This window comes from Gadus morhua, chromosome 6 (assembly GCF_902167405.1).
Source record: "Gadus morhua chromosome 6, gadMor3.0, whole genome shotgun sequence".
Taxonomy (NCBI): Eukaryota; Metazoa; Chordata; class Actinopteri; order Gadiformes; family Gadidae; genus Gadus; species Gadus morhua.
The window spans coordinates 12,298,650-12,317,838 of record NC_044053.1 but is presented as its reverse complement, the minus strand read 5'-3'; the positions used below and the strand labels follow the sequence as shown (position 1 = coordinate 12,317,838).

General features: G+C 43.4%; 1 protein-coding gene across 1 annotated transcript; it reads right to left on the bottom strand.

Annotated features, from left to right (window-relative positions):
* Window positions 1-9,587: 9,587 nt before the first annotated feature.
* On the bottom strand, window positions 9,588-13,454 carry aqp3a (aquaporin 3a). Its single transcript, XM_030359820.1, has 6 exons — window positions 13,242-13,454; window positions 11,414-11,540; window positions 11,130-11,267; window positions 10,861-10,976; window positions 10,481-10,698; window positions 9,588-10,333 (listed from the first exon to the last, which is right to left on the bottom strand). Exons 1-6 carry the CDS (start codon window positions 13,347-13,349, stop codon window positions 10,132-10,134), a joined length of 909 nt encoding a protein of 302 aa, XP_030215680.1. The 5' UTR covers window positions 13,350-13,454; the 3' UTR covers window positions 9,588-10,131.
* Between the last annotated feature and the right edge of the window lie 5,735 nt (window positions 13,455-19,189).

Below are 19,189 nucleotides of genomic sequence, written 5' to 3'. Positions count from 1 at the left end.
GAGGTGTTTCCTATGCAGCACACCAGGACAGTCTAGGACTGAGGCATGCACAACGTACAGTTGTCGGACGTCGTATATACTCCTATATACTCCTCAACTTTTTCACTTGATTGCTCGACCACAATGGCAAGATCAGCACACTTTCCCAAACAGATGTTTTTACAACTGCCTGGACCACACCTCAAAATCGTGCCATTGTTTCGTGTCCTGCTGAACCCTTCATCCAACAGTACTGGGGAGGCATGTTGCCATTCGGACACACAAGACTAGTAGTGGTTTCCATCTCTCCATTGTCAGGCTAAACCAAACTCATTCAAAGAGACAGCCGCTCCTCGGTCCAGGGGTAGCCCCAGACCTAAATTACTACCTCAGTTCTTGTGTTTCTCACCCTCCACCACAAGGCTAAAAGCAGCCAATGTGTGCTTTGTCCGGCTTTAGCTCTAGTGGCTTTCTCCTGCACACCAATGTTAACAGATCAGTGTGTTTGTTTGCTATGGTGATTCAGTGTGACTAATAAGTCTGGTTCTGTCTTAAGAGCGCCAGGCCCATTAGGTGTTTGTCCCGATACCATAAGTCTACAGGAGTTCAAATAGGCCAAATCCCACTGGTGTGTTGTTTTAGCATGTTTTAATGTGCATCATCTGTGGCTTACTATGTCCTTAGGGAAGTGTGGGCCCAGTTAAAAGGTCCCTTCTTTGACTTTTGGATCTGGGTTTGATGATTTTTCCTTTCCTGGGGATTTTCCCCATTGCATAACCTATTCAATACAATGTTTCCATGTATAATGTACTGTTATATGCATGAGTTTGCATCACTGTTGCATCCAACTGCATCCCTGTCCTGACAGGGATGCATACAGTGAAAAGTTTACTGAAATATAATGACTTTGGTTGCATAGGCTCTATGCATGGAAGATCTCTCATCGCGTGGCTACTCTGGCATTTCCTTGGTCTGATAACAAAAGAGAATTTGCACGCAGACACACCGCACCTTATGAATAGCTGGTGACGATGTGAAATTACTAACTTCTATTTATCTGCCACTTAACGACAAAATTACCTAATAGTTGTAAGTGGCAGAGTGGTATTATAACCCTCATGTGTAAAAAATGTTTTGGTCCTTAGCTAGCTACCTAGTGATGATATGAGCTGATGAATAAAGTCACAAAAAAAATCACATAATAGTGAATGTATATTACTGTTGTACAGATATGATATGGAGCATTTTAACACAGCTTTGTTCAATTTCTGGAAAAGGAAGGTGGCTGTTTGGCATCAAGCTGTCGCGTGCAGGAGCACGTACAAATGTAATAATGAAAAGACGCACAAAGTTCATGCTAGGGCAAGTCCAGTAAAAAAAAGGGAAAGGAATAAGAATCGTTGGTCCCACCCAAGCTTAAGTTTGAATCACAAACTATATATTCAGGATTCAATTAGTTGTGCAGTTTAGAGGTTCATAATCTCTCTACCTTTTCATTTGTATCTGCTTGATTAATGGATTAGACTTTAAAACACTGCTCGTGATTCATCCCTTACAGGCTTGGTTCAGGAATAGGGCTTTATCGCCTTTATGATCCATCCGAAGGTCAGAGCAGTAAGACTACTTTCTTGTAAAATACCTGGTGCCAAAAGTTTAGCTCCACAACTAACCTTAATGCACCCTCTATACAAAGATAATGCATACATTAAAGAAATGTGTACATCTGGAATAACTTAGGTAGAAAATTTGAATTCCAAAAACAAATATTTTACAAGCAGTTACACCATACTATGTTTTGTAATTCTCAAATCTACCTGTGTCGCACAGCCCATCGGAAGAAAAAACAATGTCTCGGTTTTTTCAAGCACACACATTTCTTTGTGACAAAATCAATGAATGTGTAACAGTGGTGGTAGCCAGGGCTAGCTAGATCTGGAATGGTAGGGCCACCCTCCGCGATGGCATTTTCCCCATCTTCTGCCTCGGAGCATGGGGCCTTGGGCCGCTGTGCTGTCTGGCAGAGGTGCAGCTTGGGTTACTGTCGGCTGGATCGAGGGGCTGCTCTTGGCTGTTGTTGCGCTGCCTCCCATGTCCTCCACTGGATTCCGTCCCGACTGTCACTGTCATCGAAAAAGGCCGGTGCTGGGAGTTGGCTGTATTGATGCTGCTGCCCTCCGGTGTGTTCCCAGGCAGCCCTTTGGTGGCCCTGCCATGTCAGATAGGCATGTGCACAAGTGTAGCAGGACATCCCCCACAAGACTCCACCTACAATAGGCACCTCCAACACCAGTATAGATGGATGTTGTCGAAAACCAGTTTACTGAATACGTTGAAGGTTGGCTGTACGCCACGCAGGTGGTGAATACTGACATGTCAGAGCACTCCCCCCACACCACAGAGTGTGTGTGGGGATGGCTGGTTTATCCTATGTGCATTGATTGCCTAATGCACCACACAGGTATGTGTGGGTTCAGACCCACACATACCTGTGTGGTGCATTTTACTATTGTACATTTGACATTGGAACACACCTCCGCAGTGTACTGTTTAATGTAGTTAAAATGCAGGAAGCATTCGATACCGACCAGTGACAACATTGAACATCCCTGGCCGGTATTTGAGGATGAAGTTAAAATCGACTAGCTCTGAAGCCCATCACTGTGAACTGTAGCATTTTACTTTGCGGTGGTGAGTACATACATGTATGTGAGTGGGTTATTGTCTGAATGGAGGACAAAAAAGGGCATGATTTGAGTGCTAACAATGCCGGCCTGCCTGAATGCACAAGGTAGTTATGTCAGAGTGAGAAACCCATGAGCAATGGCATTTTGCCTTTCTGTCGCTGATAGAGTACAGCTCCAAGACACTCCTGAAATTGATCAGAGTGCATCATGAATGGCTGGTTCAAGTCCATATGGTGTAGTAATATGATGATATACAGTCAATCCATTTCTTTTTAAGTCTTTATGTTTCTCATCCCATGTGATGGTAGTTTAAGATGACTTTTGTGTGCTTTTTAAACCCTTACTTTTCATTGAATGGCAGATACAACTCCTGGTGTGTCTCACTGTGGCATTGAAGAAGACAACATTAGAAATAGAGGGGTTTGGTTCTTGCACTGGAGCAATCTCTCTGGGATCCATACTGTAGTCTCTTTGCTCATCATCTTGCCAGAAACTTGACCTGGCTCTTAAAAATATCAAACTTTCTGTGTGTGAGCTATACACTGCTGCTGGAAAAGTTGCATACCTGTTCCCACATGTTCCAGCTGCGCTTCAAAACTTGGACTATAGACCAGGTTTTCGTTCAAGTATGGTTGATGGTTTCTCAGTCTCAGTTCTGACATGCAGTCTTCCATCCCTATCTGAAACTCAGCAGGAGCAGAGGTGAGACCAAAGGGGATACGAACACACTTATACCCCCCCATGGTGTGATGAACGCAGATAACGGGTCAGCTCTCTGGATCAAGAAATTTCTGATGATAAGCCTTCCACTGATCTAGTACAGAAAACCACCACCTGAGAGTCGAGCCTGTATCTGGAGATGGGATGTCAGTCAGGTACTGACCGACATCCCAACTGGGGTAAGGGGTAACTGGGATAAGTTCTGCTCTGGGAGATGAATAGGGTAGACAGGAGGATGCCAAATTGATAATTTCTGTTCCAGTGAGTTTGTTTGCACAAAGAGATGAATCTCTGTTCAGTTTCCAAATGTTGGTGCGGTTGACAGCTGAACATGTGGTGTACAACATCAGTAGAAGGAAGGGTGGCATTAAGACCTATTCTGTCTTAGAAAGCGATTATTAAAGCCCATGATGGGTCACTTGAGACCGGAGTCTACTGACACAAGAATTGGGATGGTGAGAGCTTCAGTGGTGGTTCGCCTGCTGCTCTGAAAAAAAACTAATATCAAGCTGGTGTATGGAATTTTTGTTTAGTTTGAGGAAAGTCTAATTAGTGGTCCACTTCTCAAAAACATCATTAATTGGACGGATGTGGTGGTGTGCGGGAGATATCGCCTCCTCCGAGCTATGATGCTGACCTTGGTTCCAGTGTCACGCAATTATTTTGTAATTGTACTGTGACTCTGTCCAACAAAGTACTTGCAAGACATTGTTAACCAATGTTAACATTGTGAACCAATGAGGCTAATGATTAGCGTGCGTGCGTGCGTGCGTGCGTGCGTGCGTGCGTGCGTGCGTGCGTGTGATATAATCTGGCTTGGCCTTTTGCAATCTTGCAAAAAAAGACCCATTTCTCCAAAGGAAAACAGTGATTGCACTGGTCATCTTGATGTCTGCCCACTGTATCTCACTCAGGATGTAGACTGTGAGATGACCTCCCTTCTCCCGGGATGTTGTAGCCCGGTGGTCTTCATTGCTTCCAGGAATATCGTTGTGTGTGAGGTCAGTTTGAAGCTCACAGACACACACTGGGACTTTTTTTTGTTGCTGTTCATTTTCCAGGCTTACAGCTTCACTAATCCTTTCAACCCGGATCTCATCAGACTTTGATGTCACCCCCGGGGGACTGAAATGAAATGTGATGCTGTCAAGGACAGGATACATTTGATGTATAAGGTAATGGTAGGGGTATTCCTCAGCATCTGCATTACTTGTTCTGCATCACTTGAAGGCCACAGCTTCTCCTTCAGTTCAATGAAAGGAAACAGGAAGGTCGTAGGTCATTCTCCGGGATGACGGGATTCTATTTTATGTTCAGGAGTTAGTGGTCGACGTCAGATGCACCATCTTCCTTCAAAGTGGCCTTTTAAGATATTTTTTACGCTGGATAGTGTCAGGTTACTCTTAATCTCTGTATTTTAGATGTAATCCAGGATTTACTGCTCTGATGACTGCTTTCACCACCTCTGGGTCTGAGTGTCAGTTCCGCAGCCCGGCCTCCATCTGATGAATGAGGCTTGTGTTGGACAACTTGTCCCTTTGTCCTTGTGCACGGATCTTTACATTAATTCTAAATTCGCTCCGGAGAGTTACCTCTGGCACTGGTGGGTCAGGTAGGCTTACATGTCTAAGCTGAGGGTTGCGGTGGTTAACAGGTGCTCATATTTTCCTGCGGATCTCTTAGTCATTCTTATTGGGAATTATGATTGAACAAATTGGTTCTTGATGTCAGGTAAGTGGCTTTGGTCAGGGGATGTGTTTACTGCCTTTTCTGCTCCTCTAAGTTCTTCCATGAATGAGAGTAGATCTCTGAGGCAGTTACACATCCTCAACTTGAGTATGTTCCAGCATTCAAATGAACATATCTTTTCGAGTCGGATCGTTGATTTGCAATTATAAATATCACGCATCATATACCTAATGCTCTTGCGCCTATACTGGGTGACATAAGGATACACAGTGAAGCCGTTTGGGGCTACAGAGTAATTTAGAGTACTGGATCGCAGAAAAGTTTGTTCTTCTTGAACGAATCGTTCATGAATCCCACATCACCATGATGTAGCACTGTGCGACGAAAGAGAAGAGTTGTGATTGGGTACCAACGAAACATGTGAACCATTGTTGCCACAAGAATATGAAAGTAAAAGTACTTCATGTGTTTGATCCACTTGTTTATGGAAGGATTGACTTTGACAAAAACTTCAATCCTACTAATGTGTTAACACTGTACCACCCTGCTTACAAGAAATAACGTGTGGGGGGTTAAAGTACAGTGAGTTGTGCCAGTGGATGATTCCAAGCTCGAGGACTGGAAAAATATCCCTGGCAATCAATCCTGTAAATATCTTAATTATTTATTTTGTATGTTCACTTATTCTCTCTTATATGTAAAACCTTGTTTAAAACAAGTGCAATGCATTATGCTGCTCGGTGTTCATTTATACGTTTAAACATGTTTTTGCAGCTAGGGTCTGTTTTCAGTGAAAGTTCAACTTTAATTTGTTTAATTATAAAAGTATATTTTGTGATAACCATATTGTTAATCTTTTTCAGATCGGTCTTGATTAAAAGGTCATCTTTAATTCACGGAGGAATAATTTACCTACCCTATCTGTCCCATACGGTTTTGGTACCTGAGGTGCAAATCAATTGTAAAAAGTATTGACTAACAACCTTGTTAAGCATCTATTAAGCCAGCCTTATTCAGATACATTCAGACAGGTGATAAAACAGTCAAATGTAATCAGTCATTTATATAGGAAAATAAAATAGAAACAGCCACAGCTGAAACTGTATCCTCATTCCCCACACAGATCGTCTTATAACATGCACAACCATGCCCTCCCCCACTTCCACACAGATCGTCTGATAACATTCACAAGAATACAGCTGAAACTGATTGCTCATCCCCACACAGATCGTCTTATAACATGCACAACCATGCCATAATCCCCCACCTCTACACAGATCGTCTGATAACATGCACAATAAGGACGAATACATTTGCTTTACTCAAGCTCCATGTCCTAAATGTGTGTATATTTAGATTTATTTAGTCAGGACATCAGTACTGACAAGCCAGATTCTGAGCTGCTGTGTTTGTATCTGGTCAACAACCTCCTCCTCCTCACCGTAACATTTGCTATCCATATCTGGCAGAGAAAAGCTATTGGGAACTGAATTAGACTCACTGCTATGAAATACCTAGCACATTATTAGAGTGGTTCATTATTAGTTTGTTTTGCATGTTTTAATTTGATTACAGGGAGGCTCTGAGTAAAGTCAGCCAAGTCAAATATTTGTGCCGTGTTTGATGAAAGAATCAATAAGTTCAGTGCCAAACCTAGTAGGCCTACAAGCTGTCTTGGCGGTGTGTGTATAGATGTGTTTTTTCCTGAACCAAACAGCCCTGGAAGTCCTCCATCATATCCCTGATCACAAAATGTACCTCTCTACATTTGACAGGACTCGAGTAACCTCTTCTTGCAGCAAGTTGTACCTCGGGGTTAGCCATCTACAACCTTAAAATGTGCAAAATCATACACAATGGCAATAAGTGCAGCACAGATGTCCTGGTTCGACACTTCCAAAAGCAGCTAATTCTGCCTGTGTCAAGCCCTCCTTTAACTACCCCGCAAACCATTTTAAAAAGATGGAAAGCAAACAACAGCATGTGACTGAGACCCGTCTCTGCCTGGCCTGCCAAAAAATAGCTTCATCATCCTCTGGTAGCCCATAGATGACCGCATGTGAAAGTTTAAGCCCATCACAATGGCTGTTGTTGCAACAACTCTGCAGCTACCCTCTCCACTGTAGGATGACAGCTCTCCACTTTTGTTAACAGGCAGTGTATGGCTGTGAAACATGCCTATAAGTAGGTTCTCAATCAGGTGATCTGGTCTCTGTTAACCCAGGCATCTTCACCTAGTTCTGTTTTCAGATAATTCAATACTCTGCAAACTGGCTTTAATGTTTGGCAGTTAATTATGATTTGTGGGTCTTTAACCTCTCTCACAATCCAGCATCCGAGTAGAGACTTTACTCAGAGGTTTGTCCTATTTGGGCTCATCGTCACAATGCATTTGCCTTCACCCTGGCTCTGGAATCCAGATCGGCAGATATGGTTAATTCCAACACAGGTGTACCTGAAAGACAAGTAAATACAAGTAAATAAAACAATGCCCCAGTAAGACGCCACGCCTAGCAAACCGACAAAATCGGCAAGCTCATTTGCTAATTGTTCAGCCGATTAAAAAGTCATATAAAGCAAGCGCCTCAATAGATATTTTGATAGCTAGGACATGCAGAAGGTTAGCGTGACACCACAGATGAAATGTCAGCTTACGAGCTCCAGCTGAATCTTAGTTTATGAAGCCAGCCAAGCATGACCAAGTGACATTCAAAGAGCAGCTGTGTGGCTGTTATAATAACTACTACCGAGCAATCTGGCTAAGCTAGGCTGCTAGTTCCAACCTCCATATTCAAATGGCTTCTAATTCAACATAATACAGTCATTTGTTGTGACATGATCTAGAAAACAACCCTTACCATTTGTGGACAAGGCATACTCCAACCACCGCAGACCCATCAGGTTTCTGGATATCGTGTCCCTCCTCTAGCTGATCAGTAGCCAGGACTCCGGGGAAAAAACACCAGTCGGGTGTCTGCCTCATCCTGGTTTTGGGTTGTTGCCCTGGTCTCCATGAGACAGACCGATGGCCAGACTACATCCCTGGTCTGTCCTCCATGAGACAGGCTAACGGACACACTATATGTCTGGTCTCCATGAGACAGACCAACTGACAGACTACATCCCTGGTCTGTCCTCCTTGAGACAGACCAACTGACAGATTACATAATAATAATAATAATAATAATAATAATAATAATGGATTGAATTTATATAGCGCTTTTCTAGACACTCAAAGATGCTTTTACAGGGAAGGGGGAACCTCACTAACCACCACCAGTGTGTAGCACCCACTTGGGTGATGCACGGCAGTCAATCTGCACCAGAATGCTCACCACACACCAGCTTGAGGTGATACATCCCTGGTCGGTCCTCCATGAGACAGACTAACGGACACACTATATCCCTGGTCTCCATGAGACAGACCAACTGACAGACTACATCCCTGGTCTGTCCTCCTTGAGACAAACTAAAGGACAGACTAGATCCCTGGTCTGTCCTCAATGAGACAGACTAACGGACAGACTATAACCCTGTTCTCCATGAGACAGACCAACGGACAGACTACATCCCTGGTCTGCCCTCCTTGAGACAGATCAACGGACAGACTACATCCCTGGTCTGTCCTCCTTGAGACAGACCAACGGACAGACTACATCCCTGGTCTGTGATCCTTGAGACAGACTTACGGACAGACTACATCCCTGATCCGTCCTCCATGAGACAGACCAACGGACAGACTACATCCCTGTTCTCCATGAGACAGACCAATGGACAGACTACATCCCTGATCCGTCCTCCATGAGACAGACCAACGGACAGACTACATCCCTGGTCTCAAAGAGACAAACTAACGGACAGACCACATCCCTGGTCTGTCCTCCTTGAGACAGACTAACAGACAGACTAACGGACAGGGTTTTCAATGCCCCCTGACCCTTTTGGGGCGACCAGCAGGGCCCGTTGCTAAATTAAACGTTTGAAGTATGGCGTCTTCCTTTGCAAACAAAGCCTTAAGTGCAGTCGTTTGTGCTTATTTTGGTGAAAACCTTCCGGTTCGTTTAATACTGTGTCGATAGCGGAATCAACAGATGGATCTACATCCGCGGTATCCATCTTAGTTGTTATCAAAACAATCGCCCTACCCTTGGCCGTTTTTTATCCCACCTACTTTTAGATAAACGGTTGTGATTGGCCCGGTAAGGTTCTTGTCGAAGCGGAAAATCCTCTCTATGCGAGCAATTCCAGTCCCATTAATAGAATGTTAGAATAAGTTTACCAAAGGCGCTAGTTTTCACTACATGAGATGTTAATTAAAGATGTTAATGTTTGTAAAAATAAGAAATATTCAAATGTTGGTATGGTATGTCCATATCTTGGTTAGACTCCAAATAGTGTGGGCAGCTACGTCTAGGTATTTACAAAGTTGAAGCAGATGAAAAACATTATCCTGTTTCGATTTAGAGTAAAGGAAATTGTCACATTCCGTCACTGAAATAATGGATTACCAAGGCCTTTTAGTTTTTTGAAAAACATGTCAATACATACTTTATATCGTAGAAACATCAATAATAATACAAACAAACAAAACAGGATAATGCAAAAAAAAAAATAGGATGGAATGTTGGGACAGTAATGTAACAATAAAACAGTGGTCAATATATGTTGCCAATATTTGTTTGGTAAGAATAAACACATATGCAAACAATTGTTGTGGAGACACTAGATATATCTATAACATTATATTCTACAAAATCCTATAGGAAACTATAGTCGTAGTAATAGAAAACTATGATTAAATACAACAAAATGTATTGTTCATCAACGAATTAATGTAATTCTGCGCTTTGTGTGTGTGTGTGTGTGTGTGTGTGTGTGTGTGTGTGTGTGTGTGTGTGTGTGTGTGTGTGTGTGTGTGTGTGTGTGTGCGTATGTGTGAGCGTGTGGTGTGTGAGTGTGTGTGTTTGTGTGTGTGTACAGATTGTGGAGAACTCCATCTGTTGCTATTTCTAACCCTAACCCTGTTGCTGTGTATCCCCCCCTGCAGACGTCAGGCTCTTTATGACACCTCCTTCTCTTTGTTGTGGTCGTTAGTGCTGATGCTGTTGAGTCGCTCTCTTTCGTTCTGTTGCTGCGCCTCACGCCGGTCGCGTACTTCGCCCTCAAAATGGTAACCCACCATCATCTGGTAGACCACCACCCCGATGATAGCCCCAAGAAACGGGGCAAAGATGGGCACCAGGAACCAGCATTTTCGAGCCCTGAGGAACAGAAATCCTCACAATCAATAGAGGTGTAGGACACAACAAATATACCCAACTCAGGCAATAGTGTCAGATGAGAGGAACGCCGTGTGTCAGTGATGTCTTCCTAGCGGGAGAGGGAGATGATATGGAAACCAGACTCACGTGAAGACCTCCATGCCCCAGCCAGCCATCGAAGTGAAGATACGTGGCCCCAGATCCCTGGCTGGGTTGACGGCGTAGCCAGAGTTAAAGCCCATCGCCAGTCCAATGACCAGAACCACAAAGCCCACAGTGAAGGCCTCAAGCCCCTGGGGTATGGGGTTGTTGTATGGATCCACAATGGCCAGGATGCATACGATCAGGGCTGCCGTTCCAATGAGCTATGGTGGATGGATGGGCACACATGAAGCAATATTGGAAGAGAATACTGACGGTCTAACCATAACCCTGTTGATATGTTTATTCAGTACAAGCCAAGCTATCGTGTAACAGAATGTATAAAGATGATTAAACTAGAAATTGGGCACAGTCAAGGTGGATACCTGATCAAAGAAGCCATTGAGAATCGTGAGATGTTTTCCAGGATAGGTAGCGAAGATGCCGGCAGTAGACCGATTTCCTGTCACATTAAAGTTGTCAGGATGGTCCCACAGGGCATCTTTAGATAAACAAAATAATCGTTTAATACTTTTTGTTATCCCAGTCAATATTACAATGATGTCAAAATCTACAGCAGAGATCCTTTGGGTTTTGATACAATAACATAATAGCAACGTGATAAAATAAAATAAAATTTGACTTGATCCCTTACCATAGTACATGCCAAAGATTATTGCAGAACCCAGGAATGCTCCCAGTGTCTGAAAGGCAAAGTATACTGGGAACTTTCTCCACGGTTCTCTTCCGAGTAGGCAAAGGGCAAAGGTCACAGCCGGATTCAGATGGCCTCCTGTCGGAAAAACATGTACAACAGGATCATATTAAAAATGATGATCATTAGAGTCCCACCCCCACCTGCTTCTAGTGACTAGCATTGCTTTGTCAAATACAAATAAGTATCTGAAATTGTTTGTGCTTGACAGTTCCTTGGCTTACCCGACACTTGGCCACAGACTAGAATGCCCAGGGTGGCCGCAAAGCCGAAGGAAAAGTTGACAGTTAGAAACATGCCATGGGATCCTCCGCTGAGCACTAGTTGAGCTACAGCGCCGCAGCCAAACATCTGGGGAGAGAAACATATAGGTCAATGTCAGCAGAACACAACAGTTTGGTCTGTGGGCGGCGTCCAATATCACTCTCTCACTGGCTCTCCAGAAAAATGCACTCACTGAATGACTGGATATTTGTCCCACATAGAGGTCACCTTATTGGGTGAAGGGCGGATGTGATTGTTATCAGTGAAATTGAAAGCCAGTTTTTGTGGACTGGACTCGTGTCTAAACTGAGGGGTGTGTAGACGGTCACACATCTCACCACCATCCACTGTAGAGGTTACTTTTTGACTGGTTCAGAAATAATATTTGCTGGTATTATTACATTGTGTATATTGATAGAAAAATCTGAATAAGTGAGATAAGGTCTCCACAGTTTTTCACTGCATACTTCGTTAAACATTCTAATTTGCATGTGTGTGATCTTGCAAGTGCATGTGTCTATGTCTTTGCATGCACGTGCCTGCCTGCCTGTAAGCACTACAAGTGCTTCATGCATCTGTTTTCGATGAAAGGACGTGCATTAGGTTCTGGCTGAGGCTACCAATATAAACCCTCTGAATGGGACGCATTCCACCCAGACCACAGGACTCTTACAATGAGGTTAGCCTCGGGGAACCACATTCAATCGTCCTGGCGCCTAAGGGACGCTCTCCATCACTGGGTCTCGGCTAAAGCCCCGTAAATATAACGTATAAAGTCCCTTTGATGATCGCCGCTGTCCGCAGCTAAGTAAAGGACATCTGAAGTCCAAATTCTTTAAGACCAGAATACTTTCAGACCATTTTCTCCAAATGTCAGAGGCATCCGATTGCAGACGGCTCAACATGGGCCAGCAAACTTAGGTCGGATGAGATTTCCATAGAATTGAAGCCTTAATTGTCCTCTTAGTTCAAATTTGCTATTGGAATAAAAACAAATGTTTGGTGAAATATTTACTTTCGATACTTTTTACGTGTTCACCCTATTAGTAAAAATAAATCCGGAAGAAAACTGAAAATCTAAAACTAGCTAAAGCTTGTCTACTAATCGGAAAACATATAATTGGCCTAATTATAGTGCTTTTCATCCAGCAAGTCGTCAAAGCATTAACAAGTTTGGATTAGTTGACCATGCATGATATCCCATCCATCCCAAATTTCCCTGCCATCTATATACGGGCTTGGGTGCTCATGTGAATGTTTTAATGTCTTGCTCTCTGTGCATCTCCAGATACTTTGATCTCCCTGCTTACAACTAAAATTTTATTCAGCAATTCATGTTTACATATTAAACATGATGAGGGGTTAAGAAACATAAAGGATACTGGTTTATTAAACATAAATTTTACAATGTAATGGCTTATCAAACATAAACCAGTATAATTTCTTGGTCTCTAAATTTACATCTCAAAATAAATTGTACAAATCAACTACAGCAAATACTACATAAGTGTGTCAGAGGGAAAACATAAAGACTGATCAAATCTGCTGACGTCACCTGTGAGAAGTAAGGGTGGTGAGCAAGATTCCTTATGGGTTATTTGCCATAGGCGTTCTCCATTGTATGCTTGGAGCATAAAGCTTTCATTAAGAATAACAATGAACAGAACTTTACTTCCGAAGAAAATGTGAGAAATACTATATTAACACACACACACACACACACACTCACTCACAAAGACATTGACAACCAACGCACAGTCACACACACATTAAGCATGATGAACTTACCACAAGGATGAGTGTGCCAAGACATTCTGCCAGGGCCTGGCGAAGCAACAGGTTGCGGATCTGGCAGGTTCTGGACAGCTTGTCCAAATATACCTTCTGTCTTCCCATGTTGTGTTCTGAGAGTGGTTCGGTGGGTGATGGTCGTCAGCTGATACGTCCTTCTGTGATGTGATGTTCAGAACACGAGTCTCCTCTTCTTATAATTTTGATATGGGTCCTGGCTGGACACATGCCAAGTCCTCCGCCCCACCCTCTTCGGACACGCCTCTTTCTCTCCTGCCATTCCAACAGGCATGCTCACTTGCTGTCTCCCTTTCGATCATTCACTGCCGCCCTTTCACTAATGCACACGCACAGACACACACATGTCCAGACACACAAACACACACACACACACAAACAGCTGTAATACACACCTTGTCCTAGCACCTACTTTTCTGGTTCACACTCCCATTTTCTTTTCCAAACAACCCTGTGTGGCTCTTTTGCTGATCCTGTCTTTGTCCGGTCCGAAACTTTATCTCTCCATATTATTCCTGCTTTGTATAGCTTTAATAGAGGTGTGAGAACCCTTTTCCTTAAAAAACTCCTATAAGCTCAGAGTTCCATTTGAACCAGGGTGCAATTTGTTCAGTAAAGAACAACATAACAAAAGAACTATGAACAATGAAAGGAATTGTTCAAATAGTTTAAGTTGAACAATACATTTAAATAGAGTTTCGCACTGACTCTCTCGCTCTCTGAGAAAAAAATGATAAGGATTGAAGGAAACATATCTGCTTTATCCTACTGTATTGACTTTAGTGTAAAATACATATTACAGCCCTGTTTAGTTCATCACTTAAAGGTTAAGGTGTTTTTTTTGAAGAGCACTTATCGAGGATTAGTGGTTATTCTTTCTGAAAACACATCTTGGAGCCATCTCAGTGACAGGAAAAAGTAAAGACCAACTGATACAGTACAAAAGGTCAAATAAAGCATAATGAAATGAAGCTATAGAATGGTGCACTTGGCACTCAATAGGTGCAGATGTTATTACTCGGGAATACAACAAGAACATCGCAACAACAACTAACCCTCGTAAATCCACCCCTCCCCCCAAATGGTGATTAACAAACAAGTGGTGAGCGCAGCTGCCCCACCGCAACAACGTCCTGGGTTAAAACCCATCTGGGACGCTTATGTGGGAAGTTTCAATGTTCTCCCTGGGTAGACATTGGTATACACGGGGTGCTCCCGTTTCTTAACCAGAAGCCATACCGGTTTTATGCCCCTGCCAGTATGCCTCGAGTCGGTCCCTGGGCACTGCACCCAGGCTGCACCCTGGCTGCACACTGCTCCTGGAGGAGGATTGATAGTGTGCAATGCAATGCAATGCAATGCAATGCAATGGCAAGAAAGAATGGGAAATAAAGTTCAGTAAATGGTGTGCAGCCAAAATAATGTTATCCCAGGGACGGATGAAGGGACTAAAACCAGCAGAAGTAATATACATTTTTGTTTTTTGTATGTGTTCAATCACACTATGCAGATCGTGCAAACTATACGTGGCATCTTATAGGAATTGCGTAACAAGACAGCTGCATTTTTCAAGCACATGTTTTGAAGTTTTCTACAGTGGAGTGGAAAATCAAATCCAGGTCAACTACTAAGATGATCGAAAACTTCCAAAAGATAGCACATTTAATTGAATGAGTACTAGGCCTACATGTGTCCGAGTGTCTATGGAGGCAGGTCAATAGTTTTTCTCTCTCTCCTGGCACATATTTCAACAACGTGGCTCATCTTTCGTCCAAATGACCAGCTTCTGCCTTGTTATTCTTCATGTGCAATGCATTTCAATTCAATTCCGTGGGAGGCATCCCTTCACTCCTGTCATCCCCTGTCAGTGCCTTCCTATTCAAGAATAAGTTGGAAAGGAACGATAAAATTCTGTCGATATATGTGCACTTGGTTCCCTGTTACTGTACTATTGTTTGTTCTTGTTATGTCTTGTTTTCCTGTGAACTTAATTTGAATAATTCGGCTTGAGTCATCCCTCCACCCCATCAAAGTGCCTTCCTGCTCGGTAAGACGTTGGAAAAGCACCGATAACATCACATGGATTTGTGGACTACGTGACCCCGGCTTCTGTTACTCAATCACAGAGTTATTTGTTTGGTCTTGTCAATTCTTGCTGTGCAGCAAAACAGTAATTTTCCCCATGGGGATAATACAAGTACCTAATAATCTATCCATCTATGTGCCAGATTTTTCACACTGGCGCACTGACGAACTGGCAGTGCTGGAATAGACGACAAGGTGAGGAGGGGTGGGGAGTGATTGATAGGCGGCAGACACGACCCTTAACTGTGTGTGTGTGTGTGTGTGTGTGTGTGTGTGTGTGTGTGTGTGTGTGTGTGTGTGTGTGTGTGTGTGGATATTTGAGAGACGATTTGGACCCCCTTATATCAGTTTGTCCTGGTCGGGTCCGCATTGACACATTGACCGCATTTTTATTTATGGCAATATTGATCAGCTCATGCATACTACGTTTTGAACAGGTTTCGCATGGTGTTAATGTATGGGTGAGAACCCATTCACAGGTTAAGTGACACATGGTATGTCATGCATTGGCTTAAGTACTGTCCCGTCAACATTTTCTTGCACAATCAAATGTTGGCTATATACCCTGGGAATAGGAAGCCAAAATAAAGGACGGCATTCAGGCTGAGACACAATCCCGACTTGCATGTGTTGAAATGATTTTTGTTTCGTATCAGTCTTTCCACACACCCCGTTTTACGGCAGTATATCATGTATAAAACAGGCTTTTGCACTATTTGGCAACTTCAAATGTGGGTCTTCATCAACCACTAAGCCTGCTATGGCAAAAAGAGTTAGAGGTGAACACTTTTTACTTGTGCCGTTACAGAAGAATACATAGAAGAGCACCCATAAATCTCATAATCGAACAGCTTGCTACTTTTGGGGGTAGAATTTTGATGAATGCTAATAACGGGAATTAAGTCTTTAGGCTGGATTCATAACCATGTGTTCACTACCTAATGAGTGCCACTTAATTTGACAAATAGGCCATTAAATAAAAAACTCAAAGGTATTAATAAATAATGTATGTATGCAGAATGTACAGCAGTTAGTAGGGCTGGCTGTGAGCCCACTTTGAATGAATACCAAAGTTTAAAGTTTGCAACCCTCACAACCTGTCTTATTTCTAACAGTCGACATCTGTCTAACAATGTCTGTATACATTTCACATCTGTTTATGCTGCATCTATTTATACATTACTTATTATTATATTTTTATTTTATTCTAATTATTTCATATCCAGTAGTGTAGTTTATTTGTTTAGTTAGGTCTCAGCTCTCTTTACTTGTTTTTCTCTTATACTTTTTACTTTTATATTGCACTGTTAAAGGACCCAGAGACCCAAGGAATCTAGAAGCAGTTTTCATCGCTCATTTAAGAATAAAAAATAAAACTCTTTAAGGGATGTCATTTTGAATATAATTAAGAGCTGTAGATGTAGGTGTAAAGAAACATATGCTATAGGCTTCACATGAGTTTGGTAAGCTGATATCAGTAATCAATTAAAGGAGAAATATTATGGTGCATTCCCAACAAGTAAACACATTATTTGAGTTCCAAAAAACATGTTTTTGAAGATGTTTGCTGGAAATAGCTTTTAGGAAAAAATATCTTTCCTACCGCTATTCCCTTCTGTTTCAGTGCCTTCAGAATGCGCCGTTTCTGTAGCTTTAATGCAAATGAGCTGCTGCCCATTGACCAATGAGCTGTCAGACTGAACCACAGCATGGAGGAGAAGGGATTGTTGCCGTTTGCGGACTCCTGGAGCTCTATATCTATCTAATATAATAATAAAGGTCAGAATAATAATAATAATACTATATATGGATATTTATATAATATTATATCTAATATCATGGTCAAAAGCTAGGATGATATTATGAATCATAAAGACTGCGTCTGACGTCTCTGGCCCCTCCACAAGTAAAGACTCGTAAAGGGGGATATCTCGGCCATGGTAGAGAAGAATTGGGGGAAAGGGACTTTGGCCTTGACTCTCTGAAGTCCATGAACCACGACATGGAGGAGAAAGGGATTGTGGTCCGGGAGCTGAGCTGCCGGGCTGCCGCCGAGCTCCCCGTGCCGGAGCTTCTGGACTGCCACCAAAGCTTCGGCGCTAGTCTGGCCGCCGTCGAGGTTCAGCTGCAGTCCGGCAGCTCCGGCGGTGTACTCCGGGAGCTTAACTATTTCCAGCTCTCTGGGACTAACAGCTTTCCTTTTAACTTGTTTAGCACTTGTTTGTTTTTTAACCACGCTATGCAAATTTCAGTCAAAAGTAGGCCTACAAGGGCTCTTCAAGATTCAAGATTCAAGATAATTTATTGTCATTTCAGCCATATACACAGTATACAGTGAAATGAAATAGCGTTTCCCAAGAACATAAGGTGCAACATAGAGCGACAATAATAACAAAAAATCAACAACAACAACAACAACAACAACATGCTACATATAACTGCAAACCAGTAAAGTGACTGTGTGGAATTTGTAGTGCGGGAATATAAATATAAATATGACTATGTGTCTGAGTAGTGCGGGAATATAAATATGAATATAATAAATATGAATATAAAGCAATAGTGCAATAGTGCATAAACCAAGGGCAACAGAGATGATCAGATCTGTCCCTTAGAGTTGAGGAGTCGGATGGCCTGGGGGAAGAAGCTGTAGTGTAGTCTGGTTGTGGCGGACCGGAGGCTCCGGTACCTTCTGCCAGACGGAAGGGGTGAGAAAAATTTGTGTGAGGGGTGGGAGGGGTCATCCACAATGCTGGTTGCCTTGCGGATGCAGCGAGTGGTGTAAATGTCTGACATGGAGGGGAGAGAGACGCCGATGATCTTCTCAGCTGTCCTCACTACTCGCTGCAGGTTCTTGTGGTCCAGTTTGGTGCAGTTTCCGAACCAGGCAGTGATGCAGCCTCCCAGGATGCTCTCTATGGTCCCTCTGTAAAAAGTGGTGAGAATGGGGGGTGGGAGGTGGGCTCTCTTCAGCCTTCTCAGGAAGTGGAGGCGCTGCTGGGCTTTCTTAACCGTGGAGCCGGTGTTGAGGGACCAGGTTAAGCTCTCGGCCAGGTGGACACCAAGGAATTTGGTGTTCTTCACGATCTCCACCGGGGAGCCATCAACGTCCAGCGGCTCGTGGTCCCTCTGTGCTCTTCTGAAGTCAACAACAATCTCTTTGGTTTTGTCTACGTTCAGGGACAGGTTGTTGACTTTGCACCAGGTTAGCAGTTGTTTCACCTCCTCTCTGTAAGCTGACTCGTCGTTCTTTTCTATCAGACCCACCACGGTCGTATCGTCGGCGAACTTGATGATGTGATTCGAGCCGTGTAGCGCCGTGCAGTCGTGCGTCAGTAGTGTGAACAGCAGTGGACTGAGCACACAGCCTTGAGGGGCCCCTGTGCTCAGAGTGGTGGTGTTGGAGGTGTTTTTCCCGATCCGGACTGTCTGGGGTCTCCCCGTCAGAAAGTCCAAGATCCAGTTGCAGAGGGAGATGTTCAGGCCCAGCAAGCCCAGCTTCGTGATCAGGTGCATGGGGACGATTGTGTTGAATGCTGAACTGAAGTCTATGAACAGCATTCTAACATATGTGTCCTTTTTTTCCAGGTGGGTGAGTGCTAGGTGGAGGGTGGATGAGATGGCGTCATCGGTAGAGCGGTTTGCTCGATACGCAAACTGCAGGGGGTCTAGGGTGGGAGGCAGGAGGCTCTTTATGTGCCTCAGGATCAGCCTCTCAAAGCACTTCATGATGGTAGAAGTGAGTGCTATGGGGCGGTAGTCGTTGAGGCAGGACACAGGTGACTTCTTTGGCACAGGGACAATGGTGGTAGTTTTGAAGCACGATGGGACGTTGGCACTGC

Excerpts from the sequence above, each read along its gene's own strand:
- aqp3a (XM_030359820.1), bottom strand. The coding sequence starts at position 13,349 with ATGGGAAGACAGAAGGTATATTTGGACAAGCTGTCCAGAACCTGCCAG. Across the intron at positions 11,541-13,241 it reads TTGGCACACTCATCCTTGTG|ATGTTTGGCTGCGGCGCTGT; the intron begins GTAAGTTCATCA and ends TTCTCTCCCCAG. Across the intron at positions 10,977-11,129 it reads AATCTTTGGCATGTACTATG|ATGCCCTGTGGGACCATCCT; the intron begins GTAAGGGATCAA and ends GTTTATCTAAAG.